Genomic DNA, 20,514 nt, shown 5'->3' with positions numbered 1-20,514 from the left:
CCCGTTATGCATGGCACCCCTCACCCCCAATCCTGGAATGCATGGCACCCCTCACCCCCAATCCTGGAATGCATGGCACCCCTCACCCCCAATCCTGGTATGCATGGCACCCCTCATCCCAAATCCTGGTATGCATGGCACCCCTCATCCCCAATCCTGGTATGCATGGCACCCCTCATCCCCCAATCCTGGTATGCATGGCACCCCTCATCCCCAATCCTAGTATGCATGGCACCCCTCATCCCCAATCCCGTTATGCATGGCACCCCTCACCCCCAATCCTGGAATGCATGGCACCCCTCACCCCCAATCCTGGAATGCATGGCACCCCTCACCCCCAATCCTGGAATGCATGGCACCCCTCACCCCCAATCCTGGAATGCATGGCACCCCTCACCCCCAATCCTGATCCTGGTATGCATGGCACCCCTCACCCCCAATCCTGGTATGCATGGCACCCCTCACCCCCAATCCTGGAATGCATGGCACCCCTCACCCCCAATCCTGGAATGCATGGCACCCCTCACCCCCAATCCTGGAATGCATGGCACCCCTCACCCCCAATCTTGATCCTGGTATGCATGACACCCCTCACCTCCAATCCTGGTATACATGGCACCATTCATCCCCAATCCTGTGGTATGCATGGCACCCCTCATCCCCAATCCTAGTATGCATACCCCCCCAGATCTCTATCCTGGTATGCATGGCACCCCTCATCCCCAATCCTGGTATGCATGGGCCCCCTCACCTCCCAATTCTGGTATGCATGGTCCCCTCATCCCCCAATCCCGTTATGCATGGCACCCCTCATCCCCAATCCCGTTATGCATGGCACCCCTCACCCCCAATCCTGGAATACATGGCACCCCTCACCCCCAATCCTGGAATGCATGGCACCCCTCACCCCCAATCCTGATCCTGGTATGCATGGCACCCCTCATCCCAAATCCTGGTATGCATGGCACCCCTCATCCCCAATCCTGGTATGCATGGCACCCCTCATCCCCCAATCCTGGTATGCATGGCACCCCTCATCCCCAATCCCGTTATGCATGGCACCCCTCATCCCCAATCCCGTTATGCATGGCACCCCTCACCCCCAATCCTGGAATGCATGGCACCCCTCACCCCCAATCCTGAAATGCATGGCACCCCTCACCCCCAATCCTGGAATGCATGGCACCCCTCACCCCCAATCCTGGAATGCATGGCACCCCTCACCCCCAATCCTGGAATGCATGGCACCCCTCATCCCCCAATCCTGGTATGCATGGCACCCCTCATCCCCAATCCCGTTATGCATGGCACCCCTCATCCCCAATCCCGTTATGCATGGCACCCCTCACCCCCAATCCTGGAATGCATGGCACCCCTCACCCCCAATCCTGGAATGCATGGCACCCCTCACCCCCAATCCTGGAATGCATGGCACCCCTCACCCCCAATCTTGATCCTGGTATGCATGACACCCCTCACCTCCAATCCTGGTATACATGGCACCATTCATCCCCAATCCTGTGGTATGCATGGCACCCCTCATCCCCAATCCTAGTATGCATACCCCCCCAGATCTCTATCCTGGTATGCATGGCACCCCTCATCCCCAATCCTGGTATGCATGGGCCCCCTCACCTCCCAATTCTGGTATGCATGGTCCCCTCATCCCCCAATCCCGTTATGCATGGCACCCCTCATCCCCAATCCCGTTATGCATGGCACCCCTCACCCCCAATCCTGGAATGCATGGCACCCCTCACCCCCAATCCTGGAATGCATGGCACCCTCACCCCCAATCCTGTAATGCATGGCACCCCTCACCCCCATTCCTGATCCTGGTATGCATGGCACCCCTCATCCCCAATCCTGGTATGCATGGCACCCCTCACCCCCAATCCTGGAATGCATGGCACCCCTCACCCCCAATCCTGATCCTGGTATGCATGGCACCCCTCATCCCCAATCCTGGTATGCATGGCACCCCTCACCCCCAATCCCGTTATGCATGGCACCCCTCACCCCCAATCCTGGAATGCATGGCACCCCTCACCCCCAATCCTGGAATGCATGGCACCCCTCACCCCCAATCCTGGAATGCATGGCACCCCTCACCCCCAATCCTGGAATGCATGGCACCCCTCACCCCCAATCTTGGAATGCATGGCACCCCTCACCCCCAATCTTGATCCTGGTATGCATGACACCCCTCACCTCCAATCCTGGTATACATGGCACCATTCATCCCCAATCCTGTGGTATGCATGGCACCCCTCATCCCCAATCCTAGTATGCATACCCCCCCAGATCTCTATCCTGGTATGCATGGTCCCCTCATCCCCCAATCCCGTTATGCATGGCACCCCTCATCCCCAATCCCGTTATGCATGGCACCCCTCACCCCCAATCCTGGAATGCATGGCACCCCTCACCCCCAATCCTGGAATGCATGGCACCCCTCACCCCCAATCCTGGAATGCATGGCACCCCTCACCCCCAATCCTGATCCTGGTATGCATGGCACCCCTCATCCCAAATCCTGGTATGCATGGCACCCCTCATCCCCCAATCCTGGTATGCATGGCACCCCTCATCCCCAATCCCGTTATGCATGGCACCCCTCATCCCCAATCCCGTTATGCATGGCACCCCTCACCCCCAATCCTGGAATGCATGGCACCCCTCACCCCCAATCCTGGAATGCATGGCACCCCTCACCCCCAATCCTGGTATGCATGGCACCCCTCATCCCAAATCCTGGTATGCATGGCACCCCTCATCCCCAATCCTGGTATGCATGGCACCCCTCATCCCCCAATCCTGGTATGCATGGCACCCCTCATCCCCAATCCTAGTATGCATGGCACCCCTCATCCCCAATCCCGTTATGCATGGCACCCCTCACCCCCAATCCTGGAATGCATGGCACCCCTCACCCCCAATCCTGGAATGCATGGCACCCCTCACCCCCAATCCTGGAATGCATGGCACCCCTCACCCCCAATCCTGGAATGCATGGCACCCCTCACCCCCAATCCTGATCCTGGTATGCATGGCACCCCTCATCCCCAATCCTGGTATGCATGGCACCCCTCACCCCCAATCCTGGTATGCATGGCACCCCTCACCCCCAATCCTGGAATGCATGGCACCCCTCACCCCCAATCCTGGAATGCATGGCACCCCTCACCCCCAATCCTGGAATGCATGGCACCCCTCACCCCCAATCCTGGAATGCATGGCACCCCTCACCCCCAATCTTGATCCTGGTATGCATGACACCCCTCACCTCCAATCCTGGTATACATGGCACCATTCATCCCCAATCCTGTGGTATGCATGGCACCCCTCATCCCCAATCCTAGTATGCATACCCCCCCAGATCTCTATCCTGGTATGCATGGCACCCCTCATCCCCAATCCTGGTATGCATGGGCCCCCTCACCTCCCAATTCTGGTATGCATGGTCCCCTCATCCCCCAATCCCGTTATGCATGGCACCCCTCATCCCCAATCCCGTTATGCATGGCACCCCTCACCCCCAATCCTGGAATACATGGCACCCCTCACCCCCAATCCTGGAATGCATGGCACCCCTCACCCCCAATCCTGATCCTGGTATGCATGGCACCCCTCATCCCAAATCCTGGTATGCATGGCACCCCTCATCCCCAATCCTGGTATGCATGGCACCCCTCATCCCCCAATCCTGGTATGCATGGCACCCCTCATCCCCAATCCCGTTATGCATGGCACCCCTCATCCCCAATCCCGTTATGCATGGCACCCCTCACCCCCAATCCTGGAATGCATGGCACCCCTCACCCCCAATCCTGAAATGCATGGCACCCCTCACCCCCAATCCTGGAATGCATGGCACCCCTCACCCCCAATCCTGGAATGCATGGCACCCCTCACCCCCAATCCTGGAATGCATGGCACCCCTCATCCCCCAATCCTGGTATGCATGGCACCCCTCATCCCCAATCCCGTTATGCATGGCACCCCTCATCCCCAATCCCGTTATGCATGGCACCCCTCACCCCCAATCCTGGAATGCATGGCACCCCTCACCCCCAATCCTGGAATGCATGGCACCCCTCACCCCCAATCCTGGAATGCATGGCACCCCTCACCCCCAATCTTGATCCTGGTATGCATGACACCCCTCACCTCCAATCCTGGTATACATGGCACCATTCATCCCCAATCCTGTGGTATGCATGGCACCCCTCATCCCCAATCCTAGTATGCATACCCCCCCAGATCTCTATCCTGGTATGCATGGCACCCCTCATCCCCAATCCTGGTATGCATGGGCCCCCTCACCTCCCAATTCTGGTATGCATGGTCCCCTCATCCCCCAATCCCGTTATGCATGGCACCCCTCATCCCCAATCCCGTTATGCATGGCACCCCTCACCCCCAATCCTGGAATGCATGGCACCCCTCACCCCCAATCCTGGAATGCATGGCACCCTCACCCCCAATCCTGTAATGCATGGCACCCCTCACCCCCATTCCTGATCCTGGTATGCATGGCACCCCTCATCCCAAATCCTGGTATGCATGGCACCCCTCATCCCCAATCCTGGTATGCATGGCACCCCTCATCCCCCAATCCTGGTATGCATGGCACCCCTCATCCCCAATCCTGGTATGCATGGCACCCCTCATCCCCAATCCCGTTATGCATGGCACCCCTCACCCCCAATCCTGGAATGCATGGCACCCCTCACCCCCAATCCTGGAATGCATGGCACCCCTCACCCCCAATCCTGGAATGCATGGCACCCCTCACCCCCAATCCTGGAATGCATGGCACCCCTCACCCCCAATCTTGGAATGCATGGCACCCCTCACCCCCAATCTTGATCCTGGTATGCATGACACCCCTCACCTCCAATCCTGGTATACATGGCACCATTCATCCCCAATCCTGTGGTATGCATGGCACCCCTCATCCCCAATCCTAGTATGCATACCCCCCCAGATCTCTATCCTGGTATGCATGGTCCCCTCATCCCCCAATCCCGTTATGCATGGCACCCCTCATCCCCAATCCCGTTATGCATGGCACCCCTCACCCCCAATCCTGGAATGCATGGCACCCCTCACCCCCAATCCTGGAATGCATGGCACCCCTCACCCCCAATCCTGGAATGCATGGCACCCCTCACCCCCAATCCTGATCCTGGTATGCATGGCACCCCTCATCCCAAATCCTGGTATGCATGGCACCCCTCATCCCCCAATCCTGGTATGCATGGCACCCCTCATCCCCAATCCCGTTATGCATGGCACCCCTCATCCCCAATCCCGTTATGCATGGCACCCCTCACCCCCAATCCTGGAATGCATGGCACCCCTCACCCCCAATCCTGGAATGCATGGCACCCCTCACCCCCAATCCTGGTATGCATGGCACCCCTCATCCCAAATCCTGGTATGCATGGCACCCCTCATCCCCAATCCTGGTATGCATGGCACCCCTCATCCCCCAATCCTGGTATGCATGGCACCCCTCATCCCCAATCCTAGTATGCATGGCACCCCTCATCCCCAATCCCGTTATGCATGGCACCCCTCACCCCCAATCCTGGAATGCATGGCACCCCTCACCCCCAATCCTGGAATGCATGGCACCCCTCACCCCCAATCCTGGAATGCATGGCACCCCTCACCCCCAATCCTGGAATGCATGGCACCCCTCACCCCCAATCCTGATCCTGGTATGCATGGCACCCCTCATCCCCAATCCTGGTATGCATGGCACCCCTCACCCCCAATCCTGGTATGCATGGCACCCCTCACCCCCAATCCTGGAATGCATGGCACCCCTCACCCCCAATCCTGGAATGCATGGCACCCCTCACCCCCAATCCTGGAATGCATGGCACCCCTCACCCCCAATCCTGGAATGCATGGCACCCCTCACCCCCAATCTTGATCCTGGTATGCATGACACCCCTCACCTCCAATCCTGGTATACATGGCACCATTCATCCCCAATCCTGTGGTATGCATGGCACCCCTCATCCCCAATCCTAGTATGCATACCCCCCCAGATCTCTATCCTGGTATGCATGGCACCCCTCATCCCCAATCCTGGTATGCATGGGCCCCCTCACCTCCCAATTCTGGTATGCATGGTCCCCTCATCCCCCAATCCCGTTATGCATGGCACCCCTCATCCCCAATCCCGTTATGCATGGCACCCCTCACCCCCAATCCTGGAATACATGGCACCCCTCACCCCCAATCCTGGAATGCATGGCACCCCTCACCCCCAATCCTGATCCTGGTATGCATGGCACCCCTCATCCCAAATCCTGGTATGCATGGCACCCCTCATCCCCAATCCTGGTATGCATGGCACCCCTCATCCCCCAATCCTGGTATGCATGGCACCCCTCATCCCCAATCCCGTTATGCATGGCACCCCTCATCCCCAATCCCGTTATGCATGGCACCCCTCACCCCCAATCCTGGAATGCATGGCACCCCTCACCCCCAATCCTGAAATGCATGGCACCCCTCACCCCCAATCCTGGAATGCATGGCACCCCTCACCCCCAATCCTGGAATGCATGGCACCCCTCACCCCCAATCCTGGAATGCATGGCACCCCTCATCCCCCAATCCTGGTATGCATGGCACCCCTCATCCCCAATCCCGTTATGCATGGCACCCCTCATCCCCAATCCCGTTATGCATGGCACCCCTCACCCCCAATCCTGGAATGCATGGCACCCCTCACCCCCAATCCTGGAATGCATGGCACCCCTCACCCCCAATCCTGGAATGCATGGCACCCCTCACCCCCAATCTTGATCCTGGTATGCATGACACCCCTCACCTCCAATCCTGGTATACATGGCACCATTCATCCCCAATCCTGTGGTATGCATGGCACCCCTCATCCCCAATCCTAGTATGCATACCCCCCCAGATCTCTATCCTGGTATGCATGGCACCCCTCATCCCCAATCCTGGTATGCATGGGCCCCCTCACCTCCCAATTCTGGTATGCATGGTCCCCTCATCCCCCAATCCTGGTATGTATGGTACCCCTCATCTCCCATTCCTGGAATGTATGGTACCTCTCATTCCCCAATCCTGGTATGTGTGGCCCCCTCACCTCCCAATCCTGGTATATGTGGCCCCCTCATCCCCCAATCCTGGTATGTATGGTACCCCTCATCCCTTTCACGCTGCACACATACAAAACAAAAAACACTTGTACTCACTTTTCTTCCCTGTGCTCCAGCGCTGCGGTGTCCTGTTCTGCCGGAGGCCGGGGGAGGAGTGTGGCGCCGGAGTACGATTGTGCCCATACTGTGCTGTCCGGCGCCATTTTGTTGAAGACACACTGCAAATGTGTCTTCAGTAAAATGGCGCCGAATAGCGCTATGCGCATGCGCTGGCTCCGAAGCCTTTGCTCCTGCCCCGGTCTCTGGCGAGAAGAGAGGCGCCACGGCAACACTCCTCCCGGTCAGGTAAGTATGTAAGTACGGCGCCAGAGATCGCAGTATGAGTTCAGTGTCTACGCATACCGTGATCTCCGGCGCCATACACACCCATGCATATCACCCCCAAGGACAGTCTTAATAAATATATATGTATAACACACACACACACACACACACAGTGGTGTGAAAAAGTGTCTGCCCCCTTCCTGATTTCTTATTCTTTTGCATGTTTGTCACACCTAAAAGTTTCAGATCACAAAACAAATTTCAATATTAGACAAAGATAACACAAGTAAACACAAAATGCAGTTTTTAACTGAAGGTCTTTATTAAGGGAAAAAGAAATCCAAACCTATAGGGCCCTGTGTGAAAACTTAATAACTGGTTGGGCCGCCCTTAGCAGCAACAACTGCAATCAAGTGTTTGCGGTAACGGGCAATGAGTCTTTTACAATGCTCTTGAGGATTTTTGGCCCACTCATCTTTGCAAAATTGTTGTAATTCGGCCACATTGGAGGGTTTCCAAGGATAAAGCCTTTTTAAGGTCATGCCACAGCATCTCAATCGGATTAAGGTCAGGACTTTGACTAGGCAACTCCAAAGTCTTAATTTTGTTTTTCTGAAGCCATTCAGAGGTGGGCTTACTGGTGTGTTTTGGATCATTGTCCTGCTGCATAACCAAAGTACGCTTCAGCTTGAGATCACGAGCAGATGATCGGACATTCTCCTTCAGGATTTTTTGGTAGACAGCAGAATTCATGGCTCCATTTACCACAATAAGTCTTCCAGGCCGTGAAGCAGCAAAACAGCCCCAGACCATCACAGTACCACACCACCATATTTTACTGTTGGCATGATGTTCCTTTCCTGAAATGCTGTGTTACTTCTACACCAGATGTAATGGGACATATACCTTAAAAAAGTTTAAATTTTGTCCTGTCAGTCAACAGAGTAATCTCCAAAATGTCTTGGCGATGATCAAGATGTTTTCTGGCAAAACTGAGATGAGCCTTTTATGTTCTTTTTGCTTAGCAGCGGTTTTCTGCTATGCATACCATTTTTGCCCAGTCTTTCTTATGGTGAAGTCATGAACACTGACCTTAACTGAGTGAGGCCTGCAGTTCTTTGGATGTTGTTGTGTGGTCTTTTGTGACCTCTTGGATGAGTCGTCGCTGTGCTCTTGGGGTAATTTTGGTCTGCCGGCCACTCCTGGGAAGGTTCACCACTGTTCCATGTTTTTGCATTTGTGGATAATGGCTCTCACTGTGGTTCGCTGGAGTCCCAAAGCTTTTGAAATGGCTTTAAACATTTTCCAATCTTATAGATCTCAATTAATTTGTTTCTCATTTGTTCCTGGATTTCTTTGGATCACAACATGATGGTCTAGCTTTTGAGGATCTTTTGGTCTACTTCACTTTCAGGCAGGTCCTATTTAAGTGATTTCTTGATTGAGAACATGTGTGGTAGTAATAAGGCCTGTGAGTGGCTAGGGAAATTGAACTCAGCTTCCCAAAGATGTGATTAACACCAGTTAATTTATATTTTAAGGGGGGGTCACTTTTTCACACAAGTCCCTGTAGGTTTGGATTTCTTTTTCCCTTAATAATAAAGACCTTCATTTAAAAATTTCATTTTGTGTTTTCTTGTGTTATCTTTGTCTAATATTTCAATTTGTTTTGTGATCTGAAACATTTAAGTGTGACAAACATGCAAAAGAATAAGAATATATCGATTCTCTAAAATCTCTATACATAGATATAGATAGGTATATATGTGTGTATATATTAAAACACTGGCATGAAATATATTGTGATGTCATCATGTACTGTATGTTTCCTAATCGCTACATATTTATTGCTAATTAATGCAGTCACTTGAAAACAACTCTGTAATTACTCTGATTTCTCGACAGTGACGACCCCCCTAGTGAGAGATCCAGTCCCCGATCTGACCCAGAGCAGAGTTCGGATCCATTGGTGGAGGAAAAGGTCACCGCTAGAGCGAGTCTCAGCTGCCCCACAGGGAGCCACGTGGCTGACATTTACCTGGCTAATATAAACAAGTAAGGGCTGATAAGAGCATGAACATCCTTGAAATATTGATTTAGTTATGATAGTAGTAAATAGTATACTATACTGGAGACATTTAGTTTTATGCTGAGAATTTATTATTGTCGTCTGTGCTTAGTATTGTACATTGATATCTGATTGCTAGAGGGAGCTTAGATGCTGCATGTAATCATATTTTGATTTTAAAGTTCTTTTCTCTTTTCTGAATGTTTAGTCTAATGGTTTGACAGTTGGGATTAGCAGGGAAAGATTAGAAGATTAGCTGTTTCGGGGTGGATCGGATCATGCATTGTGGTTGTGCATGCGCCCCTTCCCTTTATCCTTTCCCATCCCTCGGCTGTACTTGATGGCCATTTTTTCCTTTTTTAACCATATTAACTATGTAACTACTATAAAATATATATCTATGTTAAATAAATATATATATACATATATATAATATATATAGCATTTAATTAAAATATAATGTAAAACACAAGATAGTCAAGGCTGATGAGCATTAAAAAATTATTTACACAGCATGATGCAGACTTATAAGAATGATAGTATAGACTTAATAGAGTATAATATTACAAAAATAGTGTATAGTAAGATACATGCAATAGTATAATAATGTGTGCAAAGTGTAATCACAGATTTGCAGATGGATTCCAATATACAAACGTATCATAAGATATATATGGGGAAAACCTCAGTGAGTAGGACTAAAGTATCATGAAGTGAGAAAAGTACAATTTCAATGGGTAAAGGATGTAACCATGCATAGTGCGATAGGAAAATCTCACCAGTCAAGAGAGCAACCACACCCGACGCGCGTTTCGCACCTAGCTTTGTCAAGAGGTCCATGAGACTTCACTCCAACGTACTGAGATTTTTAATGCTCAACAGCCTTTACAATCTTGTGTCTTGCATTATATTTTAATTACATTTTCAATCAAATATATTTTTTGTTCTCATTCTACTTTTCATCCTTTTATATTTTTTTATGTGAATATGTATATTTTCTATGTGCTTATTGGCCTATTACTCTATGCTTACCATACATATGTAGGTTTTATGTAACTACTATGTGACTATTTTCCCCTACCGTTCAAGTGCCAGAGCTTCACGGGTCCCCAGCAGTCTGTGTATTTTGACTTTCAGCGATGATATTTCATCGTGTATATGTGACCACTGTAGCCAATCGCTGGCTGTAGAAGACACTGAGGTAGTCCCTGCAATCACATAATATCTTTAATATTGGGTGATGGCTGTATCTTTATGTATGTATAGTGCTGTTTTATATATGGTTTCATTGCATTCCAGCAAACTTTCCAACTATGCAGAAACATTTTTTCAGCCGCCATACACAGACATTTTGATTTGTTTTACATGTTTGAAATGCTTCAGATTTGTAACTTGCATGAGGAATCCATATTTCTAATACACAGCCAGTCGTACAATAGTAAAAACATGTTTATTGGCTAAAATGGAATTTCTGCACACACAAAGAGAAAAGAAAGGCACACTTTAGCGAGCTGCTAATCTGGGGCCACATTGATATATAGAAAGACCTCCATTCTGAGCACTACTCCATTTACAAATGGGGGTCATCTAATAATACTGATGCGAGGAAAATATGATTCAGCGGAATATTGGCACAATTTACAGCAGTTTTGATTTTCTGGATGAAGCTTTCACGGAATTAGGATGAAGGGGGTAAACTCCCCATTTGCCTTCACCACCTTCCTCAGGAAGGTCTGTCTACCTCCCAGAGCCTGAGCCATGTTAACTGAGCAGTATCTAGCACTGTTATTTACCAGTGTATGGTGGTAGTATTAGAGCACTGTGTGACGATATTATTTGTGGGCATTATATTGCCCTATAATTATTTGGGCACTATATGATACTCATATTTGTGCATTTCTGTGTAGGTCCTCTAAGATAGTTTCTGTGATCATGCTACAAAGAGCTGACACCTTGGAGATTTACAAACCCCTGTCTAATATTTAGACAGTGCAAACTTAGACTAGACTGTTTTAAAATGTGCCAAATTGATCACAATGGCTAATATTGGGTAATGACGCATCTTTAGACCCTCTTGTCTAATTTTACACCACCTACTATTTAGCTTACCTAGTGAAAAAATTATCATATCTCAAGCAATGCACACTGTACAGCGAAGGCACACTCTTGTTGGATAAGACACAGAGTGTCTAAAACACATATTAAAGGGAACCTGTCACTTTGGATAATGCTCTTTATCAGCAGGTGCAGGTTAATAGAGTTAGAAAGGTGCCCGGCCGCCGTACTGAAAGCACGGCTCCTGGGAGAACATGAATTTTATACCTCCGGGAGACGCCTGCTTTCAGTCAAATGGGCATTAATGTCACCGTACACAACACTGTGAGCCACAGCTAATAAGCACGCCCCCGGCACTGCCAGGGCACTTATGGAGACCATCAATGAAACCACTGGAAATTTGTAGGCAAAATAATTACAGAAGGAAAGGCAATCTACATCAGGAAAAAAAAGTATACATCCTTAACAGGATCACCCAAATGGTTTCCAAAAATAGAAAAGAGCAGCGATTGGTGAAGAGACAAGTAAGGAGTTGGGGGGGGGGGGGGGGGTTAATCATGAGAGTCATGCGACGGGTCAGTCAAGTAGAAGCATAAAACACTGTAGTGAGGCAGTAAATCTGCCTGTGTAGTGTCCGAAAGTCAAATGGCGGGGGAGAGGGGGGGGTTGTGGCATCTGTATTATGCACACTGACCATCAGGTCTAATATTAGATTCCTACTTGTGAAGGGAGTGGTGGAGGTGTGCTGTGACGTCACATTTTGTAAATGGAGGATCCTTTGTTACCTGAATATTAGGCTGTAACCTTTTATTGTAATCTTGCTTGTGATGATAATGAGACTGCTGAAAAGTCCTCTGTGCAGAGCAAGAAGTATGAGTTTACTATTAGGCTTAGTAACCAGTGTAAAAACTGCGTTGAAAAAAACCCATACATTTAATAAAACCTCATTTAAACAATCGGTCAACTTCTCATACCACATTCATCTTAACTAAATAGGCTATTGTAATCTGTTCCCTTTTTCTGATCATGCCCTGCAGTGTTCTTTGTGATCACCACCACTTGCCAATGGAATGGTATATTTGGGATTTCCCGAATATGGTATATCACTTAATGTAGCGCCGTATCAGAGCAGTGACTTGGTGCAGGTACTACATGGGTTACAGACAGTTTTCAGTTATGGATTTTATTAAAAAAAAAAAATGTTCTTTCTTTTCAGGCAGAGAAAAAGACCAGAGTCTGGCAGTATCCGGAGACCGTTCAGACAGAGCGACAGTGTCTCCAGCTCTGACACTTCAGAACCAGCATCGCCAGGAGCTAATGTCCGGCCAACATCTCAGCCAGTCATGAGCCAGACGTTCTCCAGAGAAGCTCCGGACCGCTGCTCTATCAGTGGACACGGCACAGTCAGCAGCATCAGCCGACACTCCTCTCTTAAGAACAGGATGGACAGTCCTCAAATACGCAAAGCAATGGCCGCCGGCAGGTCTAAAAGCTTCAATAATCACCGCCCGCTGGACCCAGAAGTTATTGCTCAGGTTACTATTATTGTTCCATCTCCATTTGAGTTGCTGCTTTGTTCCCGGTAATGGTAATCCAGGCTGATGAGTGCAGGTCTGGTTATAACACACGATGACCAAACCAGTTCTTAAAACCTATTTTATACTTGACTAAATTAAATAGTCTTATTCCATAGTTTTATCACTTGCTCTGACACAGATTAATTAACGTAGTTTTTTTAACCCATTTATTTTTCTATCAATAACTGTGGCATTGTTTCATTTTATTATTTTAGATTTTTCTCTACATTTCTTCGTATTAAAATTAAAAACCGTGCCCTGGTCATGTGATGAACATGCCAATGCCCGACCCATAACAAGAGCTCTCCTGTCGAAAAAATGTAGGGAATTGAAACAGAAAATATATATTGTAAAACTGAATAACTATGAACTATACAGACAATTTCCTTTATCTGCATTTCAGCAGAATGCTTATTAAAATATTAGGATTTGTAATGGGATGCAATGTCAATTTTAACGCATCTTCCAAAAACCATACATTTTTTTCCAGTGACCTAGCCATACACTTAAATACATATATACAGTGCATACATAAATAGCCACACAAATACATAAGTGCATAAATAGCCATACACCTAAATAGATTAATACACTATATACATACAACACGTACATGTATGTATGTAATTAAAAATATATATATAATATATATGTCTATATAAATATGTGCATAGACACATATATGTATGGAAAGAAAATTGTAGGGTAGAATAGGGAAAAAATGCAACTTCACAATTGTTCTTTGTGTAACAGCGTTAACTCTGTTTTTAAAAATGACATGTTGACTTTATTCTGGGGGGCAGCGCTTACATGGAAGACAAGGGGGCAAGGTTCTCAACCTTCCAGAAATTCCTGGACAGATCTTAAAAAATAGGGCACTTTTTGACCTGTCTGTAAAACAAATATAAGGCATCCATGGTTTTTTTTGAAGCTGTAGCAATGTCATCAGATAATTTTGACTGTAATGATCACCATTTTACAATCCACAGTGAATGCAGCTAATATATTCTTACGAGAATTATGGGCTGTAGACTTATGTATTACTGATAAACCATAATAAATCATTAAGATTTGCAATGTGTTCATAGAAAATATTGTCTGTCGGTGATTTTTATATACGGTATGTTATCAAAAAAAAATAAAATGTCAAGTTGGCAACCTTGCAAGGGGACCTTCATTCAAGGAGTTTTCCCACAAGCAAAATATATGTTATTCAATAGATCTTGCAATAAGTTCCACAATTTGATGTATTTAAATAAAATGTTCCTGTGCTGAGATGATCTTATAAATGTGCCCCTGCTCTGTACTGTGTAATGGCTGTGTCTCACCATGCCGGAACATGGTCTGATCATACCACAGCTCCTGGGCAGGGGAGGAAGCAAAAGAGTATACAGACAGAACAGCAGAGGATCACAGAGGATTCTATGAGGTAAAGCATTTGCTGTTTGTTTTTAAACATTTTTTACCTCATGGAAATCCGCATCTGTGATCCCATGCTGTAATGTCTGTATACTCTTTTGCTTCCTCCACTGCCCAGGAGCTGTGGTATGATCAGACCATGTTCCTGTACGGTCAGACAGCCATTACACAGTACACAGCAGGGGCACATTTATAAGATTATCTCAGCACAGGAACATTATTAACACATCCAAATGTGGAACTTATTTTTTATTCCAAGATCTATTAATTAAAATGTACTTTGTTTGTGGAAAAACCTCTTTAAGTCCCAGATTGCCATGACAGCACATTGGCGCCCTGTAATTGAACGATAGCTCGGCAGAGGTGATCTCAACTCTTCTGTCTGTTTAGATGATTCCCCTAATGGCCGCTAAACTCTACATGATTAGAGTACCTATCGCCTGTTGGGACTGCCCTCTTTATTTAAGAAAACAGTGGGTAGCTGCAGACAGATGATTTTACTAAGTAACACTTAGCAAAAAACGCCAAGAACACTCCATATATGCAAGGTAATGTAACCCACATTTTTAGCAAGGGTCAGGTTCAACCTTCCGGGATGTGAAGTCCTGGCCTGTAGAGTGGGATACTACAGCTCTCTGCGGGCCTTCGCCTATGTCAAAGCATGAGATCACGTGTTATCACGAGGTTTCACACTTTGAACTAAACCAGCTATGCCACATCTTTTTCTTAGTAGTTACCGATTGGCAACTGGTCTAATGATGTTACCGTTCGGTAACCGCTCGGTGAATGATTTGGTAGCACTTGTTCAGTTAAAACTGCGAGACCTTGTGATCACATGCTGGGGAGGATGCTCTGCAGGTTGAGATCACATAACCCAGAACACCAGAGCTAATCTCTACTAGAAAGTCAGGTGCTTTAACCTAGCTTTAGGGAGTGTTGTGGTCTTTTTTGCTAATAAGTGTCATTTAGTAAAATCACCGGTCTGTGGATGCCCACTTTTTTTCCTAAATAAAAAGAGATCCGACAGACTGGTTTTAGGTCCTCCTTAAATTGCCACAATCTGAGACGTTATGTGTATGTGCGTACATGTTGGGAAAGGATGAAAGAAACTCTGACCTCTACCACAGATTCTCATGTGGTTCCGCATGCTGATTAGATCCATTGTAGTTCACAAAAATAAGTACTAATAATTTTTCAAATCAATGTAGTTTTAATAATTAAAAAAAATAAATCTCAAAATAAAAATCTAATATCATTACTATGAACACATGTGAATGTGTTTTTTTTTCTTTATTTTAATCTTTTTATTATGTATTCTCAGGACATTGAAGCAACAATGAACTCTGCGCTCAATGAGCTACGGGAACTTGAGCGCCAAAGCAGTGTAAAGCATGCCCCGGATGTGGTGCTGGACACCCTAGAGCCGCTAAAGATTTCACCTGTGGCTGCTCCTAATTCTGAGCCTTCTAGCCCTCTTCACGCCCAGGCCCTTAGGGACCAAGAGCCAGGTTTTCAGCGAAGTTCTAGTTCCGCCAGTGACATCCCTTGTTCGTTCCGTACAGCTAAATCCGTACGTCTACCCCCCTCAAGGCCACCTGCTACGCGCCCCAAACCAGCTATGTTCCCCAAATCAAATCCCCCTGCACCTGGTGGTGTTGGATCAACATCTGGTCAGCAGCCCCCTGACAAGTCCTGTCCGGTGTGATTCCGGTGACTCGGGGCCACCACTGTGAATTCTTCTAGAAATCTACAATGTGTACATATGGACTTCTGTTGAGGAGAATGTGCAAGCTGATGGAAGTAAGAGCCCTAAACTAAAGGCTGTAAGAGGAAATCTATGAATGGGTCTAGGACCAAATGGAAACAGGAATTTTTTTTTTTTTTTTTTTTTTTTTTTTTTATTTCCATTGGTCTCGCGTGGGATCATTAGGTTCCAGTCTTGACAATTAATGGCACATTTACTGGGAACTCTGAGCTGTCTCAATGAAATATCCACTTCTGTCCATGTCGATCGGGTTGGTTCTTCTCGTTTTTTCACAAAGGGCTACTGTATGTCTAAAGCAAGCATTTCACGAGTTACTAACACTGAACACTAAATCCAATCTTAACAATGAATGCTTTGAGATGAATGTTTTCCCTTAGTAACTAGCAGTATTGTGTATGTTACTTACATCATAGCACATATCTAAGACGCTTGCAGCAAAAAGCTCTTCATGTACCTGCATGAGAAGAGCAAAATTGGCATAGTCAGAAAAAAAGGGTTACAGGTGCTTCTGGAGGATACATTATATTCCGATTTCTTTGGTATAGGGGAAATGCATCAATTTTAAGAGACATTCCAATTGCGATTCTGATTAAGTTACTAATGAATCTATGATTTTTTTTCCCCAAATATATGGTAAATTAGTTTTTTTTTTTTTTTTGGTGTACCGTAGGTTAGGAAATTTTTCTGTACCCCAGATATAATAAATCAGCAACGTTTATAAAGACAGGATGGCATGTGGAGTAGGTCACTGATTATTCATATTGATCCTTGGTCTTCTTTGCACTTGGAGAGATAAGAGCGTCCGTTAGAGGAACCAGTATATTGTTAGTACCCTGTCTACATGTAATAGTAGTAGAATGGGTGATTTGGTTATTTTGTGTTCCCTTTTATAGAGAATTAGGGGTTTGTTTGTTTTTTTGTTTTTTTTCATTTTTACATTCCATTGTAATCTAAAATTGAGAGCTCTTAATATCAATTTCTTTATAATTACTTGGTGCCCTAGGTTTCAATACATGGACACTGTCAGCCCAAAATGACTGTGCAAACCAAGCACAGGTGCTCATTATACCATTGGCATTGCCAAATGGCTCAGTGTACCTTCCCAACTAGTTGTTTTATATCTATCTCTGCCCCCTCTTTCTTGATTGGCGTCGGTGGATATTGATAGAAACCTGGCTAATGCACTGAACCATTTGGCTACGCAAAGGGTACACCAATTGCATGTGCTTTGTTTGATCAGTCATTTTGGGCTGATGGACATCCTGTAATGAACACCCAAACCAGCTATCTGTCAGTGTCTTCTGTATAATGTAAAACCAAAGTGCTGACGCAGATCATGCAGCTAAGTAATCTATAGTGCCAGGATAACTAACTGGCAAGTGAAAACTAAAGGCTTGGGAAAGCTAGTAATGGAGCGGTCTGACACAAGTACCATCTCGTATATGGTAATTCTTACCAAAAAATAGTTAGATGAAGACCCTTTGATTAACTTTGGGCAATAACCTGATCAGTATTTATCCCTAATAAAGTGATAATCCGTACTTATTGATTAATAAAACACTATATAAGGGTATGTTTTCCCAGGGCTAAAACCATTGTGGATTTGGTAAGTATTTCATTGTGGATTTATGAAATATGTCACCCCTTGCATTGCATAGGGTGAAATCAGAAGCTCTAATAAACTTAGGCTGTGGATTCTCTGTATAGCCTATGGCTAAGATTTTGTATAGTCTCATCCACAATGTAATACACAGTGGATTTTTCCATCTATGAGCACATACCCTATGATCATTTCTTCCAATTAGCTATCCCTTGACTGTGCTGAGGAAAAAGGCCCAGATCATGTTACATTTGGAAATCCTTGGGTAAAGAGTTTTTTTGAAGACCAAGGTCGGAAATTTGTTGAAGATCTCACTACAGAGGGGCAGCTCATCTTCAGCTTTAGTATCTAATTCTTTTTTTATAGTCTTCGTAGATCGTATGGATCCGTAAATTATAACAATGTATATCAAATAATGAAACGGATCCATCAATAAGTAAAACGCGTTTCAAAGAAAAACTAAAGCCAACGTAAGCAGCAAGGCTTTTCTTCTCAATGTGCAATGACGGTGCGAGCTTCAGCTGACCTGAAACGTGACAGTATTTAATATACCTTCATGCATGGTACAAAGCATGCGATTCCTGCCGGGTAACCGCCAAAGAGCGAGAGCAAGGTCTGTAATTGGCATAAGAAGCAGAGCACTTTGCAGCAATACAAGAACATGCAGGTCATCAATGTGAAGTGTCTTCATGGACTTATTAATATGTTTTGTCCCGGGGGATCATTTTTATGCCTGTGGCATATTCAGTAGCCTTTTTGTATCTCATTTAAGCCTTTACGTTACCAAGAAGATGAAGTGTGGTGAAGAGCCTGGTGAACTTTTGCAGTCCTAAAATGGACCTTTTCTTGTAGCAGGACATTTGCGTGTGCGCTATCCCTATCTACTTCCAGAGTGAACATATCTCCCTCTGAATACATACGGGTTGCAAATCAGTCTCCTGTGTAACGCAGGCTCACTTGTTCTTGTTCCAACTCTTTGCTGGTGGTGTGGCCGAAATGACGCTCTACCATGGTGCCGCCAGTAGAGGAGATCAGACCAGCGTATGTATGTGTGTGTGTGCATTTAGGAGAACCGAGCACGGACCTAATTCAGTGCTCTCTTGCAATAAGCCGGCACTGTACAACTGCTTTTTTTTTCTTTTTTTTTTTAACCGTTATGGCACTTTGACCACTGATACTAGAATATATGTTTATGGACAGTGTTTCTCTGGGAGCTGTGTCAGTTATAGTCATGCTGTCTAGGAGAATGTATGTATCACATATGTACCACCACGTGTATAAATTGTCATTAAAAGTGGTCTCCTTATCCTTTGAACTACATGTTATAGAGAGAAGAAAAAAAAATAAGCAGCATTTTCACAACTGGAATAATGTATGTCCATTTTTGTGCTTTGTATTCTCCAAAATCCCAGAAGAAGGGAGGAGAAATTAATGTGGGACTCCTCAATAAATTGTGTTTTTAGATAACTGGTGTGTTGGGTTCTCATTTACACAACACCCCATTGTGATGGATTCTAGAAATGCACAAGGACACTCCTTTATGAGGGATTTTTTTTGTATTAATGAAACCTCATTGAGTGGACTTGTAATACTATGTGACATCCAGTTATATGAGATTATTGGCCTGTGCTTAGGATAGGTCATCAATGTCTGATCGGCCGGGGTCATCAATGTAAAAGTAGTGGACAACCTCTAAGATCTCACGGTGGGTGTTTGAGGCTGTGTATTGTAAGGTTAAGATCTCACAATGAGTATTTGAGGTTCTATATTTTTTGCTGTGCAAAAAAACAGAGCATCTTACAATTCCAGCAACGTGGATGGGATTTATAGAAATCTAATGCCCCATGTACTTCTTTTTTACACAGTGCAAACTTACCTGCAGTGCCAATCCCAATATCCATATGCCAATATGTAGTAGGTGTAGTAGTAGTAGTAGTAGTAGTAATAATAATAATATTAGCAAATACCTCAAATTAGAAATGTAGTATAGTTCTTCTGATTCGCTATGCCTCTTTCCTCATGTGTGTGCAGGCATTGCAGGACCTTAGGTATCGATGGTTATGACCATTTGGCCACTGATATAGTGACAGCTAGTTGCTAGTGGTCTTAACCATGGATACCTAAGGTCCAGCTATGCCTGCACATGAGGAAAGAGACATAGCGAATCAGAAAAACTATACTGCATTTCTAATTGGAAGTATTTGCTAATATTATTATTACACTACTACATATTGGGATAGGATCTTGGAGATTAGAATACCCCTTATGTGTTATATATTTGCTGTGCTTGCTTCTTTATCTTATTTATTGAATTACTTGTATATAGGAGGGGTGGGACCTTTCCATCCTTCCTCTCTGTGATTTCTCTATACACTGTTAGAAATAGCAGAAGGGAGGGGTAGTAGATGGTTATACACAGATCTGGTGTGGAGAGAGGGGAAGTTATCTCAGGGAAAACAGGAAAAACTGACTATAGTCAATGTGGAAAGCGCATGGAGAGTAAAGTACAGTAATGGAGATGTGCTGATACATTAATGCAAGTAAAGACAGTAGTG

The 20,514-nt window shown here is 46.1% G+C and overlaps 1 protein-coding gene across 2 annotated transcripts in view; it reads left to right on the top strand.

The window, feature by feature from the left end:
- The window catches only part of SRGAP2 (SLIT-ROBO Rho GTPase activating protein 2), a 136,893-nt gene extending 117,467 nt beyond the window's left edge, over positions 1-19,426 (top strand). For both annotated transcript variants that reach the window (XM_073666943.1, XM_073666944.1), the window contains exons 21-23: positions 9,381-9,530; positions 12,815-13,133; positions 15,916-19,426. In XM_073666943.1, coding sequence (XP_073523044.1) covers positions 9,381-9,530; positions 12,815-13,133; positions 15,916-16,299 — 853 coding nt within the window. In that variant the 3' untranslated portion in view covers positions 16,300-19,426. The remainder of the gene's footprint in view (positions 1-9,380; positions 9,531-12,814; positions 13,134-15,915) is intronic.
- The last annotated feature ends 1,088 nt before the right edge of the window (positions 19,427-20,514 follow it).

The sequence above is a fragment of the Phyllobates terribilis genome, unplaced genomic scaffold (genome assembly GCF_046119375.1).
Source record: "Phyllobates terribilis strain yellow unplaced genomic scaffold, ASM4611937v1 Scaffold_2__4_contigs__length_985480577, whole genome shotgun sequence".
Lineage (NCBI taxonomy): Eukaryota > Metazoa > Chordata > Amphibia > Anura > Dendrobatidae > Phyllobates > Phyllobates terribilis.
Note: the sequence above shows the minus strand (reverse complement) of the source record. Positions and strands in the feature narration are given on the sequence as shown.